The sequence below is a fragment of the Vulpes vulpes genome, chromosome 10 (assembly GCF_048418805.1).
Source record: "Vulpes vulpes isolate BD-2025 chromosome 10, VulVul3, whole genome shotgun sequence".
Classification (NCBI taxonomy): domain Eukaryota; kingdom Metazoa; phylum Chordata; class Mammalia; order Carnivora; family Canidae; genus Vulpes; species Vulpes vulpes.
In genome coordinates, this window is record NC_132789.1 from 28,382,764 (window position 1) to 28,402,736 (window position 19,973).

Consider the following 19,973-nt stretch of genomic DNA (forward strand, 5'->3'; position numbering starts at 1 on the left):
CACGCAGGCAGCACCCCAGCTGGGCGGCGGCGGCAGGGGAAGGAGCAGAGCCCCGGGGGCAGCAGGACGGCAGGCAGCCCCGTCCCCGCAGGAAAGGGAGCGCGGCGGGGGCGGGGGCGGGACGAGGCGGCGGCCGTCGGCGCGCGGGGCGGCGCAGCAGGTGGCCACGCCGGGCCGGGCAGGGCTGCCGCGACGTCCCGCCCGCCTCCCCTCCCGCGCGCTCGGGCCTCGGTTTCCCCGCTCGGCGGGGCGGGGCGGGGACAGAGGGCCCGGAGGCCGCCTGCAGGGGGCGCCCGTGAACGAGGCGGCCGGAGCCGAGCCCGAGCCGCGGCGGAGACAGCGGGAGCCGGCGCGCGAGCGGCAGGTCAGCCGGGGTCTCGGGGCCGGGATCCCGGGGGGCGGGCGGGCGGCCGGCGCCGTCGGAGGCTGCGGGCCGGGAGGGACGGGAGGCTCGGCCCCCCCGGGCGCCCCCCGCCCCGCCCTGTCTTCCCGCCACCGGGCCGGGGTCCGAGCTGCAGCCCGCGCGGGGACGGCGCGGCGCGCGCAGGGGCGACTCGGGCCGGGCGCCACGTCTTCAGCGGGGGCGGAAGGTGCGCGGGGGCGGCGGGAGGGCGGGGGGCGCGAGAGCCCGACGGCCCGGGCGGCGGGACCCGCAGGTGGCGCGGGGGACACCCGTCGGGCCGTCTGGGCGCCCCGGGCCGGCCCCTGGGCGCGGCCAACCTTCCGGACGCGCCCGGCGCGGCGGGTCGGACCCGGGCGAGGGCGGGCTGCGCAGGTGGGGCGGCGGGGCGCGGAGGGGCGCGGAGGGGCACGGGCGGCCTTCCGGGGAGGGGTGGCGGGGCTCGGCATCCCCGTCCCGAAGCGTGGGGCGGCGAGGAGGGGAGTCAACGGCTGGGCCGAGGCGGGCGCGTCCCGGGACCGTGGTGGCGGGACCCGGACTTGGCGGGGCGGGGGGTGCCGCCCCTGGCCGGGGCCGTCTGTCCGCCGGGCCGCCCCGAGCGGAGGTAGGAATGGCGGGAGTGGTGGCGGCCCTCGAGGGACTTGGGCGTCCATCCCGGAGGGTCAGGGAGGCGCCGCGGCCGGCGGAGCCCAGGTCCCTGCCTTCCCGGCACCGCTACGCCGCCTTAGACTTTAATTTCCCGGGCGGTAGAACGGGAGGAAGGGGAGGCGAGGCGGAGGCCGAGGGGAGGGGGAAGGAGGAGAGGCTGCAGAGCCTGGGCCTGGACGTCAGGCCGCCCCGTTGGCCGCGCTCCCTCCTTCACAGGCCCCTTTCCACCCTGAGCTTGCCCCCGCCCCCCGACTCGGGCTGCCTGCACTGCCAGCCCCTGCACCCTCCAGAACACGCCCCCGCCCCACCGTGGCTGCCCCGCTTGTCCCCACCGTGGGGTGGGCCGAGGAGGCTGTTGCGGGGTCAGGGGCCTGCTCTTCCGTCCCGCGCTGGCCGCTTCGGAGGCCGTGGCCTGGCTGGGGGGCTCCGCCCTGTGCGCCAGCAGGTCGGCGACCCAGCTCCTTGCCGAGGCTTGTCTGCAGGTAGTGGTGTCAACACCTTCCTGCTCTGTCCTCGCCCTTCAGGGTCTCCCTGGCTCTCCCCGGTCCCGGTGTCCCTGGGGCCGCGGCCCCTCCGTCCCAGGCCCCTCAGTGCAGACCGGGCTCCGGGCTAGGCCAGCATCTCGGTTCATAACCCCAGCGAAGCTGAGGGCAGCCCAGAGACGGGCAGCGGGCCACGGAAGGCCTTGGGCCAGCTCAGCCCTCAGGATGGTCTGCGAGGTGCAGGCCTCCCACACAGTGCTCCTGGCCCCTAGGAGCCCATAGCCCCGGGGGGCAATGGCTGACCTCAAGGGCAACCCAGTGACAGCAGATTTCGGAGCCCAAACCTGGGTTCTGGTCTTGCGTCCTCGGCGCGCTCACGGTCTCGTGCAACAAGCATGATGGAGTGGCAGTGCTGGGCTGTGACGCGGAGGCCACAAGAGGTGGGCACGAGAGGGGCAGGTCAGAGCAGAGGACAGGTTGGTGTCCCTGCTTGAGCGGGGGGGGGGGGAACCCCAGGGGAGCTGCCGTCCTGGTTGCATGGGGGGACACTGCAGGGGATCCCTGCGGGGAGAGGAGCATGGAGACTGGAGCCAGCTTGGCAGCAAGCGCTTGGCTTCAGGGCAGCACCCCGGGTGACATCTCGCCTGTCTCACTCCTGAGCTCCGTCACCCCATGAGCTGGGACTGCGAGTCCGACCATCTTGTGGCCTTTGTCTCGTCTGTCGCCACTCAAACTGAACGCCAAGATGCACAGAGGGGAGCTAGGGAAGGTGCGCAGAGGGACGGCCACAGCATGAAGTTGTCAGGGGCCGCGGAGGACACCGCTGCAGTCAGGTGCTGAGCCAGCCAAAGGAACGAGTCCCACCCCCCGGGGAAGGGGTCTGTGCCGGGGGAAGCATCACAGCCACAGAAGGGAGGGGTGACTTCATCTTCCGGGGTTTGGATGCAGTAGTTGGGGTGCGGAGCCTGAGGGCAGTACCTGGAGGTCCGCACTGTGCCAGGTGGGGAAGGGAAGTGTGGAGCGGGGCTGCAGGGCAGGCGGAGGCCCCCCGGGGCCTGGGGGCTCTAGGTGGTACATTAGTGGCAGAAGTCCCCCGCCCCTGCCTGCAGAATCATGAGAAGGGCCCCTGCGGCATGGGGTCCCCGGACTGTGCTGGAGATGGGAAAGTCTGCAGGAGGGGAATTCAGGGCTCCAGCTCTCTGGGGCCCCTCGGCCTTCTCCGACGGGGTCTGAGCCTCACACAGGCTGCAGTGTCTGCCCAGAGTCCCTCCCTGCGTCCCTCTTGCTTTCCCTGTCCTCCAAGGCCCGCCCCAAGGGCCCCCCTCTGGGAAACCATCCAGATTGCCGTGCGCCCAGACCCTCTTCTGCAGGACGGCAGGTCTCAGAAGCTGCTGGGCAGGGCCTGGCGTGTCTTTCTGTGGCCCCCGCTTTGCTGCCCCCCCCCCAGCTCTGCCCTGGAAGAAGGGCTGCCTTCCTGTGCCAGCGAGGGTGGGCAGCACCAGCCTGGGGCCTCTCCTGCTGTGGGGGCTGGTGGTCTCTGCCTGGCTCCACCTCCCGCCCCTCGCGGCCTTTGCAAACCGTGAACCAGGTACAGGGGGCCGCGGGGTGCAACGGGGAGCAGTGGCGGAGCCCTGTGGCATCTGGTCCGGCCACAGGCCGTGCTGCCCTTGCTGGCCGAGGCTTCGCCCTCTCCCTTCAGCCTCCAGGGCTGCGTCATCACACCTTCACCCCAGGGGCCCCAGGTGTGGGTCAGCCTCTCTCCCATCCTCAGTGGGGCCACCCTCCAAGGAGCTCCTGCCCTCCAACAGGCCAGAGCTCGGCCAGGACCCCACCAGGGCCATCTAGGACCCGCGGCCCCGCCCCCATGTTCCCTTCAGCGATTGTAGTGCCTGTCATCCCACCATCAGAGGGCTCTTTTGAGGGAAGCGTGTGTACCAAGCCTGTCCCAGGGTGCCATCTCGCAGGAGCCTCGTTACAAGGGTGAAGACCTGCTCAGGATCTCAGAGAGTATGGGATGGAGCAGGACTGGGAGCCCACCTGAGCTCCTTCTACCACAGATAGGCACCCAGCCCCTGGTGTGTGGGGTGACCTCTAGAAGGGGGGCTGTCAGATGAGGTGGCCGTGAGGGGGTGAATCCTCAGGCTGGGAGGACGCAGACTCTCCCGGTGTCTGGCCTGGATGCATGGTGATGAGAGAGGGACTCCAGCCCTCCACGGGGAAAAAGGAGCTGGGGCAGGCCCTATGGCCCAGGAGCTGATGGGGAGGCTGTGGTAGGGGCCAGATTCAGTTCAGGGAGTAGTAGCGCTCTGCCACTTCCTGCCCACCTCCTGCCCCGGCTGAGAGCAGCAGCCTCCGGAGAGGTGGGGGGGGAGGGGACCACTGGGTGCCTGCCTGGCACTTAGGGCCCAGCCTGCCCCAGGTTCCCGAAGTTGTCCTGCAGGGAGAGGAGGGAGGGAAGAGGCACCAGTGCTTTGTGCTTGCTCGCCTGCAGGCACCACTGGAAGATGCTTGCCCCACTCCAATTGGTGGCTTTAGAGAGGGGCTTGGTGGGTCCCCAGGCCCTGGGGTTCTGGGAGGCTCATGCCCAGGCCTGGGCTACCCCAAAGAGCAGTCATGGCAGAGCCAGTGGAGGGCTTGTGGTTGAGAGCAGGAGCCCAGCTGCCTGTCCAGCTGTTGCTTCCTTGCTTGTTGCCCTCTCCACGCTGACTGCGCTCCTGGGACACCCGTGTCGGTACTTCGCCATCTACCTTCTCTCAGCTGGATCTCCTCATGGACTTTGTGTCTTTGTGAAGCTGCTGTGCTAATTCCTCAGTGCTGATAATCCCTCAAACGCCCAGTTGTCTCCAACTGTGTGCACGCCTGAAGCGCATCATGTGGATTGTGTTCTCTCAGTCTCTTTATTTTTCATTTTGGGGGTTTTATATTATTTCTTGTTCACGTTCACCTGTTCTAGTTTCATTTCTGCCAGTCGAGTGATAAGTTCTCATTCTTGCTTGTGGACGTGGTTCCTTTTTTCATCTCTTTAAAGATCCTAAATGTCTTTGGAAAGCATTATTAGATTATTACCTTCCTCTCTTCCGAAATGAACGAATCTCCATATTTTGGGTGCTGTTGCTGATCTTTCTTAGCTTGAGTTTTTCTTCTGTGCTTTGAAATTGTGGTTTGCAGGGTCATCTTAAGTGGGAACTAAGGCCCTGGAGATGGGGAGTGACCGGCACAGCAGGGTAGCAGCTGGCTCTCAGCAGTCTCCTGGGGCAAGTCCTCCTTCAAGGTCCCCTGCTGTAGGCTCAGGACTCTTCTGGGGCCAAGCTCAGCAGCATGTGGCACAGAGTAGGTATTTGTGTAACATCTGCTATGAGGGAGGAATGGAAGAGGCTCAGGCCAGGGTCCTGGAGCCCAGGAATGGGCTGAGCATGGTTATGCCAGGTCCGAGTCCCTACACTGGGCCTGGTATGTTGCCCTGAGCAGCACCCAGGAGCAGAGGTACAGGGTCCTGCCTGAAGCAAGCAGGCCCCTCCATCCAGCAGGCTCTGGGGGGTACAGCCACCATCTGGGCAAGTGTACAGAAAGCCTCTACAAGGAGCCACAAGTGGGCCAGAAAATATGTGGGTTTTGATTAAATGGAGTTTCAGTTAAGGTGGCCAGGTCGGTGGGGGTGATGAGGAAGACCAGAAGAAGCAGCCGTTTTGAATCGACTGCAGGGAATCCTGCAGGGTTGTCCTTTCAAGGCTCATTGAGCACGTTCCTCAGCACGGGTCTCTAGTTTGTATGGGACAGCTTCTGCCCTCTGCCCTGTCCCCAACAAGGGATAATCGGAGGGAAATATTACATTATTAACATTTAATTTCCTTTCCTGGCTAGCAACAGATGACTCAAGAATTAATTAGATAGGGCCAACAGAGAGGGATAGGAAATTGCCAGATCCTGGCTCCGCCCCTGGCCCCCTCCCCTTGGGCCTCCAGACCTTCCTGTCACTCTAGGAGGCCTCTGAAGGGAGGGAAGCAGAGAAGGGCCAGAAGGCCCCAGGAAATCTTCCTGCTGCTGTGTTTTCCATGGGCATTTCCCTCAGCTCTATTCCACCCTTTCATGCTCTTGGTAAGGCTGGGAGAGGTCAAGGCTGGGAGAGGTCGTTAACCTCTTTAGGACTTAGCTTCCTCATCTGTAAAATGGGGCTCAAGGAGACAACGGGAACACATGACCCCACTGTTACCATGGCCTCATATATCGTGAACTCCCAGGTAGGCTGCACAAGCTGAGAGGGTCTGGAGTAGAGTCCTGGCATCTAGGGAGAGCACAGGGCCTGGTGGCTCCGCAGTGGCCAGAGCCCAGTGTCAACAAACTCTCTTGAGCTTTGTGTGCTAATTCCCATTTCTTGTTAGTGACACATTAGTAGCTTGAAACTGGCCATACTGGGAGCATTTCTACCATGGAAGTCTGGCAAAGGCCACAAGTTAGGGTGCCCCCACCTCCTGGGTGGATTTGTCCACCTATGGCTGAGAAGCTCCCAACCTTACCACGCAGCAGCTCCAGTAGGAGGCTGTTGAGCCTTCTTCCTGCCCTGTCACCTGGTGCCTTAGGCTGAACTGATGTTCTCTGCTTGGGGCTGGCACTCTGGTTTGACAGATGCCCAGGTTGCCTGTGGGACCAGGCCAGCCTCACCCCAAGATATGCTGGCAGCAGCTGGAAATGCCCACACATATGCTGTAGGAAGAGCAGATGGGGAGCCAGTGTGCAGAGGCAGCCTTTTAGGACCCAGCTGTCAGCAGCATTAGCTCCTTGGGGCAGGAGGATCTGTGACCAGGAGGATCCGATCCACTGTATCCAGGGAGATTGGGAAGGCACCCCAGGCATGGTGTACAGCAAGGTGGCTTTAGTTCAGTCAGGAAGAATGTTGGTACCAGGTGCTGTTCACCATGGGAGCCCATAGCGCCATGGTAGGGCGGCCCGAGGACTAGGGGTACGCAGGCAGGTACCCGGGGCTGCCAGGAGAGCCTTACCAGACAGAGGGCTGGGTGAGGGCCCTTGAAAGCCCTTCCACTCCAGGCTTCCCGGCTCACAGAGTCAGCCTGACCTCATCAGGGCTCTGGGCAGGTAGGGCAGCCTGGCCTTAGCTCCACAGAAATGTGATGTGTATTTGGGTCAAGTGGACCGCACTGGTGGTCCCATCTCATCTCTTCCAGGAAGAGCCCTCTGAATCTGGACAATGGTCTGGGACCAAGTCAGGCTTTTAGCCTCGGCTGATCTGATTGGCAGAGGCTGTGGCGCCTCTCAATGCAGATTTCCCTGGAGAGGCCAAAGTCTGGGTAAGAAGGGTGGCAGGTGATGGTGAAGAGGCTAGGAGGGCAGACGGCCCACTGAGAGGGGGAGGTGGGATTCCGGAGGCTTACTGGACCTGGCCTTACCCCCCTGGACAGTGGCTGCCGCTGCTACTGCTGGGCCTGGGCAGCCCCTAGGTGGCAGGCAGTCTTGGACCTGTCACTTCCCTTCTGCAGAATAAAACTAGACCCTGGACACACAGCTTCTGCGTTTGAGGGGTCCCTGGTGATTGCTGCTTTAGGCTGTAGGCCAGGGACACTCTATGGCCAGGGAAAATAGCAGGAGACTTGGTCTGGTCCTTCTCTGCCAGGCTTTGTATGCAGCTGGTTGGCAAGCACCCTGCATATGGAGGGGCTTGGGATTCATTCATGGTCCCTTGGTGGTGGGCCCCTGCCAGGCCTGGGAGAAGCCCATTGGATCTGCTTCAGGCTGCAAGAACTCTCCATTTCTCAGGGACTTTGCCACCTCTTCTCTGTCCTGTTCCCTGGTGTTGGGTGCTCCGTGTGAGCCTCCCGGTGGGCACAGGGAATAGCCCTCGGGTACAGTTCCAGCCTCCGGAGGCACACTGGAGTTAGAAGGAAACGTGGTGCTCCTCCCTTGCAGCCCCCTGTCTCCTCTTGCATGGGTGCAGGAGGAGCCTGGCCCTTGGAACATGACAAGGGATCATGAGTTCACCTTCTCCCAAGGGCACCAGCTCTATCCGTTGTGTCCTGGAGGAGGGAAGGAGGACACAGTCTCCTGAGCCCACGTCTGGGCAGCTGAAAGGCAGCTTTGGGCCTCTTGTCCCCATGCAGGCAGCAGCTGCTGCCCATGTGTACCTGGGGCCCCATGAGGGCCCAGGACTGGAAGAGGGGTGGATTTGGCATGAGGGGACACCATGAGGCAGCACGTGTGTGATGAGGTGGGAGCAAAGGCAGTGGGGGAGGCCCCCAAGCTGGTAATGGGAGATGGAACCCTGGGGGTTTGGACTGGGGGAGATCAAGACCTCAACTTCTGCTTGCGCTCCTGTAAGTGTAATTCCTTACAATTCTATAATGCCTGGACTCTGGGAGAGCCCTTTAGATCTGTTTATTTCCTGCTCATGGAATTGTGAGTGAGCTACAGTGGTCCCCAAAGGCTATCTGGGGTCCAGTCTCCCCATGGTATCAATGAAGAAACAGGCCTAGAAAATAACACTGCATCCTTGCCCGCAGTTGCCTAGCAAGCCCTGGCTGAGCACCCTGCTGTCTCTCCAGCACCACACTGAACTTGTCTGTCCTGTCATCAGCCAGGCAGAGGAACAGGCTGGGGGGCGGGTGCAGGAGAAGAGAGGGGAGGGGAGGAGGTGAGGCCACTCCCCTGCCCAGACGTGCAATCAGCTGGCAGGGGCTGCTGAGGAGCGGGCTCCCTTTGTGCCTGTTCCTCCACTCAGTGCAGCATCACCGGCTAGGGCACGAGGGCTTACCTGCCGGCAGTGGGAGACAGCACCAGACGGGCCACCCCAGTCCTTCCAGAGCAGAACTCTAGGGGTCTCTGGGCCTCTCCTTAACCTAGCAGCTTAGGTAGGTACTGGCAGTTCCCAGGGAGAGCTCTTGGGGGATGGAGAGGACTGAGGTTGGTCAAGAGGGAAGGTAGGTGGGCCTGGGAGAGCCGAGCAGTGAGGGGGCCTTACTGGAAGGAACCTGGGGGTAGCAGTAAGCTCAGGGGCCCAGGAGAGTGGCAGGGCAGCCACCAAAGACTTAGGAAGCTGAGCATGGGGGGTGACACAAGCGATTTAAATTTAAAAGATTCCTGTGTCTCCTAGAAAACACAAGGGCTGAGGCTGTGTCCACGGCGGGAGGGCTGGGGCACCAAGGGTTGTTCTCTGGCTGATGCCTGGCCTGCAGGGTGGGCCTTGGTGACCGGCCCTGAGAGCTGCCCCTGGGATCTTCGACTTTGTTCCCTCTGCCTGTGGTCCAGCTCCTCACAAGGCTTCTCCCTTGGCAGGTGCCTCGGGGACTATGAAGCCGAGCTGAGCCAAGATGCTGCGAGAGCCCCTGAGGAGGGCCCAGTTTCTGGAGACTCAGACTTGGCAGTGAAAAAGCCCTTGGGGAGCCCCCGTCACAGGCAGGGGCGCTCTTGGCTCCTGTGAAGAAGGGGCTCAGGGGCCTGGGCAGGGCCAGCGGCACTGCAGCTATGGACCGTGAGCTGGCCCGGCCCGTGTCCTTGCTGACCCTGCCCGTCTGCAGCCATGTCCACCATGGGCTCTTGGGTGTACATCACGGTGGAGCTGGCCATCGCTGTGCTGGCCATCCTGGGCAATGTGCTGGTGTGCTGGGCTGTGTGGCTGAACAGCAACCTGCAGAACGTCACCAACTACTTCGTGGTGTCACTGGCGGCAGCCGACATTGCCGTGGGAGTCCTCGCGATCCCCTTCGCCATCACCATCAGCACAGGGTTCTGTGCTGCCTGCCACAACTGCCTCTTCTTTGCCTGCTTTGTCCTGGTCCTCACTCAGAGCTCCATCTTCAGCCTCCTGGCCATCGCCATTGACCGCTACATCGCCATCCGCATCCCACTCCGGTGAGCTGGGCAGTGGGGGTGATGGGTTGCCTGTTTCTCTTCCCGGCACGCCTCATGCTGGGGCTCGCATCTCTGAAAAGGCTGCCTGTGCCCAGCCAGGGTCAGGGTGAACCTGGGGACAGGATTTGGTCTTGGATGCCTGGGTGTTGAGCTGAGGACGGGGCCCTGGGGCTCAGTCTGGGGCTGCCCGGGACTCGGTACACGGCCAGCAACCATGCCACTCCAGTCAATCCCTGTGGGCACAAGGCACCCCGGCCCTCCTCGGTCTTCCCCAGGCTGTGTGGTGGAGGCTGCTGCTTTGGCTGTTGGCAGATGTGTGTGGCCCAGGTCTGGGCGGTGCATCTGGGTCATTTTCTCACACAGCACGATGCCAGGGTGGGGCAGAGCACCATGGGAAACCACAGGCCCTCAGAGCTAGAAGCCCACGCGCCTGCCCACCTCCAGCTCCTCTGAGCCAGCTGCACAGTTTGCACATTAAAAAAAAAAAAAAAAATGACCCAGAGAGGGGAAGTGACTTGGCCAAATGCCACAGTGAGTCACTTGAACCAATATGCAAATTTTGTGCTCCTCAGGTCAGCGAGTACTCATGGTCTTGGAGAGAGCCTGTGTGCTCAGCTAGTGGAAGGGGTTTTTACGGTGAATCTTTTGTGAAGTGATTTCAGCCCTGGATTGTGTAAATGAAAACTTTCCCTGAGGCTGAGTTCATTTAATGTGGCTGCCACCTACAGGGCCAGGGCAGATGGAAGCTAGGAAGTTACCTCCCTCCCCCAGAGTGTGTGTGGCAGGGAAACCTCCTGCCCCACCCCCACCCCCTCGACCCTCCATCGGGAGCTGGGTTCCACAGCCTGGGTGGCTGCAGACCCTGAGGGAGGTCTCAGAGGACCAGGGTACCTGGCTGTGAATTCTCCCAAACAGGTGCAGCACCTGCCTATGCAGCAGGCCTCAGCAGCCTCATGCTGGCGGAGTGCACCCCAGCTGAGAAGAGGAGCAGGCTCAATGAGGAATGGAACTTTAGAATGTCAAATGCAAGGAAGCCCTTAGAGGTCATTTCCTCTCATCTTCTGGATGGAAAAATGAGGCTCTGAGAAGGGAGCCAGCCCTCAGGGCCACACAAGTTGGCAGTACAGTTGGGACTGGGCCTGTGAAGAAATGTGGCCTGTCACCCACTGCAACTAGCCTTTGGAGAACGGGGTCACAGGGCGGCCCTGATCTCCCAGACCTGCACCAGGTGGCCAATCCTGTCACCTGAGCTCTAAATGGGAAGCAGGTACCCTCCTCATGCTGCTCAAATGAAGGAGGGAGCTCAGGCCCTGTGTGGCCCTACAGGATGCTCTAATCTCAGGAGAGCTTAGGACTCTTGTCCAAGAGGCGACTTTGGCCAGCCTCAATAGATGACTGGCCAAATAGTGCAGAGCAGAGTCCGGAGTCCAGGCTCATTGAAGGACAGCTCAGAACACAGGGTCCCAGATAGACAGAGAGCAGAGAATTGGTGTCTACGTTAGGCGCCAGGTTGAGCATCAGCTGGGCCTGGACCAGCCCTGGTAGGAATGCTCAGTGGGGAAGCAGAGATGTCACTTTCACTTCCTTCCCTTTTTCAAAGGGCAACAGCATTCTAGGGAGAGATCAGGGCTCAATTGAAAGGGTCTTGGCTTCTTTTTCTTATTTCTCTGTGTTCTGAGAGTCAAGAGAATGATTCCTGATGTAGGAGTATGGGACATGTTGTGTGACCATAAAGTCAGCTGTCCCTCTCTGGGCCCACTTCCTCATCTATAGAAGGAAACAGGCTTCTCTGTCCTTCTGAGCTCACAAAGGTGTTGTGAGGGTCCAGCCAGCAAATGGGAGTGATGGGGCCCTGAGAAGGGAGGGTTGGTGGGGTGAAGCAGGTGGGGGATTCAGCTCTTTTATGAGCTGCTGGAGTTTCAGAGCTGGGTCCCTGATGGAGCCTGGACCTGCCCCCACCCCATCTGTATCCCCAGTTCCCACCATCTTCCAGAGCAGGACCTAGTTCCACCCAGACCCTGGCTGTTTGATTAAAGCTTGATAAAGCCTTGAAGGGTCAGCCTAGATCTCTTGGATCTGGGGTTTGTTGGGGATGGCGATGCTGCTGCTGCTTATCCTCCCCCTCAGGCAGAGCACTTCACAGTTGCCAGAGGATGTTAGTGCAGTTTCTCCTTTGATCCTCACAGCCTGGCATTGTGGCCAGGGAGGATGTTATGACCCTTGTGTTACTCATGGGGAGGCCAGAGCTGGAGAAGGAAAAGTGTCTACTGAGTTGGGGGACTCCATGGCCCTTCACGAAGTTCCAGGCTCCCTTGCATCCCTCTACTTTTCTTATTTCTCAAGGGCCCTGCCCTGGGGAGGGCGAGGTGCATGAAGGTGCAAGGGGGGATGAAGTGAAGGCAAATGAGAACCCTGGCAGCTCTGGGGCCACTGCCTGATTCAGGCTGCTTGCTCCTGCCTCTCCCCCTGTCCCCTGCCAGCTAGAAATCTCCCCTCCTCTGCATAGTGTCTTCTACTCCGCTCAGTAGGTGCATTTGGCTGCTCTGAGGTGTCCATCCCCTGACTGCTCACCTCGATGTCTAACCCCAGGCCTGTATCACTCACCCTTCATTTCTATTTTTTTCCTTCTTTTCCTCCCTCCCTCCCTTCTTTTCCTTTCCTTGCTTTCTTTTCTTCCTTTCTCTTTCTCTTTCTCTTTTAATATTTATTTATTTGAATGAGAGGTTGAGAGAGCACAATCCAAGGGAGGGGCGGAGGGAGAGGGACAAGCAGACTCCCTGCTGAGGGGAGCCCAAAGTGGGGCTGGATCCCAGGACCCCAAGATCATGACCTGAGCTGAAGGCAGACACTTAACCAACTGAGCCATCCAGGTGCCCCTCTCTCTTTCTTTCGTTAAAGAATTCAGTTTCAGAAAAATCTATGCTCCTTCCCAAGTGCAGGGACTCTGGTGGACTATGGCAGGGCTTAATCAGGAAGCCAGTGAGAAGCAGCCTGGCCAGAGGCAGAGATGGGAACCCTCAACATCCCCAAAGAACAGACAGCCTAGAGTGAGAGACTCTCTTATCCTAGGAGACTTTTGTGCCCCTTGTCTCCTGCCTCTCACGTTAGCCACTGGTAAGCACTTGCTCTCCTTGGGAAACAGGCTGCATATGGAGCAGCAGTTAGTGCAAAGACCCAAGGTATATGTGGTGAATCACCCCATGGGGAAGAAAACAAGTACCCTGGCTCCTAAGAGAGGGCTCCCTGGAGGAGGTGATGCTGGATGAATCTTGCAGGATGGGTATGCGTAGGGGCAGGAGTTATAGGAGTGGGCCAAGCCTGGACAAAGGCCCCAAGTAAGGAATGAACATGTGTGCCCTGGGCCCGGGAGAGGTGAGACAGAAGACCAGGAGGTCAGGGAGGGTGTGAGGCTGGCTCAGGCCTGCCTGTGCCCAGGAGAGAGTTTGGGTTTCACCCCTGGGCCAGTGACTCTTCTTCAGTTCTTAGATCACTGACTCCTTCGCACACCTTAGGAAAGCTCCACCTTCTCTCAGTGTAGGGAAAATGCACATGAAGCCTCACGTGGAGTTGTGGGTGGTATTCCTGGATCACAGAGTGAGCCCCACATGGGTAATGGGGATACCCCAGGAAGGGACAGCCTGTGAGCTAGGAGATGTAGGGAGGCAGAGGTACCTCCAAATGCGGTGAGCAGTGCTCTGGCACCCGCTCCCTGTGATGCCTCTAGGGTGCCCCGAATGCCAGAGTGTTGTGCTGGATGCCTTTGGCACCGCTTCCACTAGACACTCTATGTCTGGAGCCCAGGAGGCCAAAATGTGACTACCATCAGTCATAGACGCGGCCCAGGGGATGCCCCTCGGCCAGGCTGTGGCTTGGCTGTTGTTCTATTTGGGCCCTAATGCTGTTCCAGTTCCCTGGGGGCCTGGGTCCAGGGCTCTCAGCCTAAGGACTTTTCTTCTGAATAACAAAATTAATCTGTCTGATGTGTATCTGTGTGTTGGGGAGGGTTCTAAAATAAAGTATTACCTGCACATACTAAAACATAAAAAAAGAACAACAGGGTATATGGTGAAAAACTGTCCATTCTGTCCCCTGCCCTACCTTCAGTTCTCTTCCTGGAAGTCAGTGTTGGGAATCCTCTCAAGAGATATTCTTTGCACGCTTAGCCAAGTGCTATTAATGTGTTTGCTTCTGTCCCCACAGGGGGCTTTTGTTTTAAAATGCAGTGCCACACCTTCCCTCGTGGGCTTCCTGGTCTGTAAAAGCAGACAGTTGGACAGACCAGGGATTTTCAAACTGTCCTAGAAGCCTTTGGGCTGGGCCCTGCTGTCCCCACCAGCTCATTCATTCGGTGAATATTACAAGCTGCCTCCCTTCCTCACCAACTTACTTCTGTGATTTCCTGGGAATGCAGGCAAGATGGTCGGCTGCTGGCGGACAATTTGAAAATCTCCGAAACAGGTGGCTTCCAGGATCCTCTACAGCATCCTTGCAACTATTTGCTTCTGCTTGGTTGCCTCAAATGACAGGAAGCTCACTTTGCCCGAAACAGCCCATTTCTTATGTGAACAGCTGAGCTGAGAAGTTCTTGCTTAACGTCACTAACAACCCACCTCCCTGTAATCTCTACCCACCGATTTTACAGTTCTGCCCTCATGGGACAGTGCTCACAGGCCCTGGATTCTTTGTCCCATTTTACAAATGAGGAAACTAAGGCTCAGAGATGCAGAGTGACAGCACATGACCAAACAGGAACACAGCAGCACTGGAACTCAGGGAGGAATACGCTTTTCTCAGGAAAAACACCAGCATTAAAATAGTCTCCTATTCAATGAGATTATATAAATTATAATTTGTAGGGTACTAAAAAAAGTGCCTGGCACACAGCAAGTGCTCTGTAAATATTAAGTGTGGGGTGGGGGGAAGCCTGAGACTTTGTGTTTGAGGCTCCAGAATAGGAAACAGGGCAGCGTAGGCTCTCTGTGGCTTGGTGGAAATAAGCAAGTCCAAGCCCCTTTGCAGGCATCCAAGGTCCTGCTAAATGGGGTTGAGGGCTCCTGGGAGTGGCCCTTCCCAGTTACTCTTTGGATTCAAAACTGACATAGATTCAGAATTGACACACTTACCCTGGCCCAGGGTGCTCCGGGCTCCTGAACTGTCCACCGCAAGTCCATTCCTCTCCTTAGGCTTCAGTTTTCCCACCTATAAAATGAGTTGGTTGGATTAGTTAAGATGTCAGAGGCCACCAGATTTTTTTTTTCTTAATTTGAATTTGTGGACAAAATGTAAACCATGGACAGTTTCACTGAGAAAATCAGCTCCCCAGCCCCTTCTGAGGCCTGGCAGCACTGAAGCTCACCCAGCCACTTGGGTAGGGAACTCCTCAAGATCATTTTCAGCCATGTCCTGAGGTGGCAGGAGCCCTTCCAGGCAGGTGGCACCAGTGCCCGTGCCTCGGCAGCTCATGGTGGTGATGGAGAGCAGATCAGCCTCTGCCTCAGCGGCCATCCTCCTGGGGTGTGGGCCAGTGGTAGCGCCCCCCACCCTGGGGGCTGAGCGGCATCAGCCATCTCTTATACATGTAGTATGTGCCCTGCCAGCCTGCCTCACACATTTCTTACCTGTAGGCCCTTGTTTGCCACCCATGCACTAGATAGTTTCTGTGGATGCTTCTGATTCTGGAATTAAATAAAGGGCATCCACTGTATGTCCTTTTCTCAATGCTGGCGATGCAGAGATGGATGTAGAAAAGCCCTGCCCTCAAGGGGCCCCTGACCTGAGGGGCCCAGATGGAGTAGGGATTAGCTGCACTTGGGTAGGGAACTTCTCAGGGAAAGATACCCAGCCTGAATGTGAAGGATGGGTAGGGTTTACCAGGTAAAGGGGAGGGCAGTCTGGTATTGCCCGAATCAAAACCATTAAGCAGATGGTCATCCCTCAGAGATGACCAAGGTCACCTTCTTCAATCAGGAAGATGACTTTTTGATTGCCTATTCTCTTTCTCTTTTTTTTGAGAGAGAGAGAGTGTGCATGCACGTGTGGGAGGGATACGGGGTAGGGGCAGAGGGAGAGGGCGAATCTTAAGCAGGGCTTGGTTTCACAACCCTGAGATTGTGACCTGAGAGAAAATCAAGAGTCCGGTGCCCAACTGACTGAGCCACCCAGGTGCCCCAGACTGCCCATTCTTTTTTTTTTTTTTTTTTTTTTTGCCCATTCTTTTAATAAAGTCTATGCCGCCTTTTCTGTGGGCCTGGGTCCACTTCCTGGCTGGCAGATCTGATCACACTCTGAGTCTGGGAATAAGTCTGGCTCTCTAGAGTCCTGAGTGGTTTCAGGCAGATTACTTTTCCTCTCCGGACCTCAGTCCCTCATGCAGTTCTTTCCTCTTGAATGTTAAGACTACTATATAAATGTTAAGACATACTGATCTCATGTCTCTCCAGAGAACTGTGAGTGAATTTGGAAGGGAGAGAGGGTATTTGGTTCCCGACCTCTACCTCTCCTTGGGGGCTTCTGGAGACCCTAAGTCAAGTGGGAAGAGCACGGAGTACAAGAGACATCAATCATCTTCAAGTCTGATCTGGCTGGTTCTGCCCCCAGCCATTGAGTCATTCCTGACCCATTCCCATGCTAAGGAGAAATTTTCTAGCATCAACTGAGACCAACATGGAGGTGATAAGTACTCTCACTTATAAATTCCCTCAAACTGAATTAATTGAATCCTAGGACTATTTGTAATACTATTCAGTAATCATCTGAATGTCTATGCAGCGGTTTCCTTTGCAGGGGGCCTGCTCTCCTGTTATCTCCTATGGGAAAAGGCAGGGCTTGGACCTCCACTGAACAGAGGAGGATACTGAGGCTCGGAGGCAGGAAGTGACCGGTCCAAGACCTAATAGCCAGGGAATGGGGGCTGGAGTGCTTCTCTGGGTTTCTGACTCTTGGCCCCTCCTAGCCTTGATTTTTCAGACCTTTGATGCTGGTCTCCTTTCCCCAGGTACAATGGCTTGGTGACTGGCACAAGGGCCAAGGGCATCATTGCGGTCTGCTGGGTGCTGTCGTTTGCCATTGGCTTGACTCCCATGCTGGGCTGGAACAACTGCGGTCAGCCAAAAGAGGGCAGAAACTACTCACAGGGCTGCGGGGAGGGCCAGGTGGCCTGTCTCTTTGAGGATGTGGTGCCCATGAACTACATGGTGTACTACAACTTCTTTGCTTTTGTCCTGGTGCCGCTGCTGCTCATGCTGGGTGTCTACTTGAGGATCTTCCTAGCAGCTCGGCGACAGCTGAAGCAGATGGAGAGCCAGCCTCTGCCTGGGGAGCGGGCTCGGTCCACGCTGCAGAAGGAGGTCCACGCTGCCAAGTCACTGGCCATCATTGTGGGGCTCTTCGCCCTCTGCTGGCTGCCCCTGCATATCATCAACTGCTTTACCTTCTTTTGCCCAGAGTGTAGCCATGCCCCACTCTGGCTCATGTACCTGACCATCGTCCTCTCCCACACCAATTCTGTTGTGAATCCCTTCATCTATGCCTACCGCATCCGTGAGTTTCGCCAGACCTTCCGCAAGATCATTCGCAGCCACGTCCTGAGGCGGCGGGAGCCCTTCAAGGCAGGTGGCACCAGTGCCCGTGCCTTGGCAGCTCATGGCAGTGATGGAGAGCAGATCAGCCTCCGCCTCAATGGCCATCCTCCTGGGGTGTGGGCCAATGGCAGCGCCCCCCATCCTGAGCGGCGGCCCAATGGCTACACCCTGGGGCTGGTGAGTGGAGGGATTGCCCCTGAGTCCCATGGCGACATGGGCCTCCCAGATGTGGAGCTCCTCAGTCATGAGCTCAAGGGAGCATGCCCAGAGTCCCCTGGCCTTGAAGGTCCCCTGGCCCAGGATGGAGCAGGAGTGTCCTGATGATCCACTCAGTTTGCCTCTTCCTACAGGAAGGAAATCTTTCTCTTTGGTGGATAAAACCAGTCACATTGGGAAAAGAATGAATGTGCCTGGAGACCCTTCTCGTGGCCAGTTCCCACTTTGGACTGAGAGGAGGGAGCCCTGGCTGGAGCAGCATGTGGCCTAGCAGGAAGGGTTTGGAGTCCAAGGAAGTGGACGTTTCACATCAGAAGGCCCAGCATCAGGTCAGGGCCACAGCACAGAGCATCTTGGCTGGGCAGGGCCTGGTCCCCCACTCTGGAAGCATCTAGAAGTACCATCCTGACGTGGCAGGGCAGGCTAACTGGCCCTGAGGCTGTGGGGGTGGCTCCAACAGGCCCCCTACCACACACACACAACACCCTCCCCAGACTTTTCAAGGATTCAGGAGCTGCTATGCCCAGAGGTGGCGTTTTTCATTTCTTTCTTTCTTTTTTCTCTTTTTTTTTTTTTCCAGGAGAAAATGTTAAACATGAAGAATGCCTTTTTTTTTTTTTTAATTATTTTCCTTCTCTGGTTGCCAGGTCTGTTGTCAGTCCTGCTGCTAACCTAGCTCCAGGAGTCAGCCCAGGGAGTCCCAGACAGCCCTGTCTGGCTACCATGAACTGCCACGCACTTCTTACACCGTCAGTCCCAGGGCCATCTCTTGGGGTCACAAAGCTGGGCTCAAGGACAGGGAGCTGTAATGGATTTGCTGCCAGACTGTGGGCTCAGGGGAGGAGATCGGGACTGGCTCACCATGCGGTGTGCCTGGGTAGCTCAGAGCTGCCCGGTCAGAGGCCCTTTCTAACTGCCTTTCCTTCCGAAGGGAATGTTTTTTTTTCTGAGATAAAATAAAAATGAGCCATGTTGTGTTTTAAGTTTGTCCAGTGAGAATGGTGTCTGAATTCCTTTCCGTATTCCATAGCCAGGCCTGGCAACGTAGATATGAGTGTGTATTACATGTGTGAAAAAGTGTCTGCATCTGTGCATATAGACAGACCCACCCTGCCTGATAGGGGGTGCCTCCACAGGTTCCCATCTTCTGAGGTAAAAGGCTGCCCAGGATGCACCAGAATCCAAATGTCCATGAGCAGCCCCCAGACCTGTGTTCCTGTGAGAGGGGGTTGTGGGAAGATGGGCTCTTCCCAGCTGTTCTCCCTCCAGAGGCCATGACCCCCCCCCACCACAGACCTAGCCATTCCTGCAGTGTGGGGCGTGGCTCCTCCCTTCCTCATTGCTTCCTAAAGCCCCCTGGGAGGAGTGCCCTACTTTCCCCATGCCCTGCTCCACCCCTTAGCTAATAAGAGGGCACAGAGAGATCTGGAAAGAAATATAGGTGAGGATTCAACTGCCTTTCCCTTCCCCTCTTGTTGGGAAAGTTATCCCAACTCCTGCTCCCAACCAACAAAGAAACCTATAAGGAATGGGTGTTTCCTACTCTGAAGCCTGTCTCTGGGGCCATGTCATCTTTCCATGTTGGACAAGTTTGAAGCCTAGGGGGAAGTTAGCAACCTGTCGCAGCCTGAGGGCCAGTCTGGTCTCAAGTCTCATAGGCATACTCGGGCAGGGAGGGGGAAGGGGCGTTTGAACTTCACAGGTAATCCTCACAGAGCCCTGGGAGCCCCATTTTACAGATGACTAAACAATCTCTTTTGAACAGAGAGGTTAAGTAGTTGTCCCAGGTCACATAGCTAGTAAGTGACAAAAATAAATTTAAAACACAGGTCTGGAGACCCCTGGGTGGCTCAGTGGTTGAACATCTGCCTTCAGCTCAGGATGTGATCCCGGTGTCCTGGGATTGAGTTCCATATTGGGCTCTCCAGAGGGAGCCTGCTTCTCCCTCTGCCTATGTCTCTGCCTCTCTCTCTGTGTCTCTCATAAATAAATAAATAAAATCTTTTTTTTTTTTTTTAAGATGCATTACTCTTAAACACACACACACACACACAACCCAGGTCTAACTACAAAAGTCATGCTCTCATGATGAACTGTTTCAATCAAACCAAAGAATATGAAATAATACTAGGCCCCTACAACTCTGGTCAAGAAATGAACCATTACAAATACAGTGAAAACATGTAACCCCTCCCCATAATATTACCCTGCTTCCTATACCTGGAAACAACCACTTTCCTAGGATTTCATTTGGTTCCACTGCAAATCTTTATACTTTTACTACACAGATGCAGATGTGAGTATTTCTAAGCCAACACACATTTGCTTTAGCTATATTTTACTGTTACATCAATCAGAGTCCTCTAGACTGGCTGCACAGAAGAGACTCTTAGGGCACATTGAAAAGCACAAAGCCTAACCCCTTGCCCCAGAGATGATGAGTGGATCTAGGCAGTACCCCAAGGGTTCTTATGGACAACCAGGGCTAAGAAGCACGAAATAAATGCACAAGCCCATCCCTGTTCACTCCAGCTTCCTCCTCTTTCCTACACAGTCTTGCTAACTATGGGCTGAGGGAGGAGCAGTGCCTGGGTTATGCCTAAGGAGGCCAAGAGCATTGGATGCTATTGGTCTTCATGACCAGTTGGTGGGAAGAAGCCAGAAAGAGAACCACAACAGTAGAAAAGGAAAAATATTGTCTCTCCTGTCTTTACTGAGGCTCCTTAGGAACTGAGCTTTGGGTGCTGACTACATAGGTATAGGCTATGGGGCTAGGGAGGGACAGAACCA

The 19,973-nt window shown here is 57.2% G+C and overlaps 1 protein-coding gene across 2 annotated transcripts; it reads left to right on the top strand.

Moving 5' to 3' along the window:
* Positions 1–231: 231 nt before the first annotated feature.
* ADORA2A (adenosine A2a receptor) lies at positions 232–18,166 on the top strand. Of its 2 annotated transcripts, none has more exons than XM_072723376.1 (3): positions 232–364; positions 8,812–9,387; positions 16,382–18,166. In XM_072723376.1, the coding sequence occupies exons 2-3, from the start codon at positions 9,056–9,058 to the stop codon at positions 17,286–17,288; spliced, it is 1,239 nt and encodes a 412-aa protein (XP_072579477.1). In that variant the 5' UTR covers positions 232–364; positions 8,812–9,055; the 3' UTR covers positions 17,289–18,166. The 2 variants fall into 2 exon arrangements, with proteins under 2 accessions (XP_072579477.1, XP_072579478.1); XM_072723377.1 differs by lacking the exon at positions 232–364 and adding an exon at positions 477–590.
* Positions 18,167–19,973: the final 1,807 nt, after the last annotated feature.

Coding starts and splice junctions, on each gene's coding strand:
- ADORA2A (XM_072723376.1), top strand. CDS start 9,056: ATGTCCACCATGGGCTCTTGGGTGTACATCACGGTGGAGCTGGCCATC. Junction 9,388..16,381: donor GCCATCCGCATCCCACTCCG/GTGAGCTGGGCA, acceptor TCCTTTCCCCAG/GTACAATGGCTTGGTGACTG.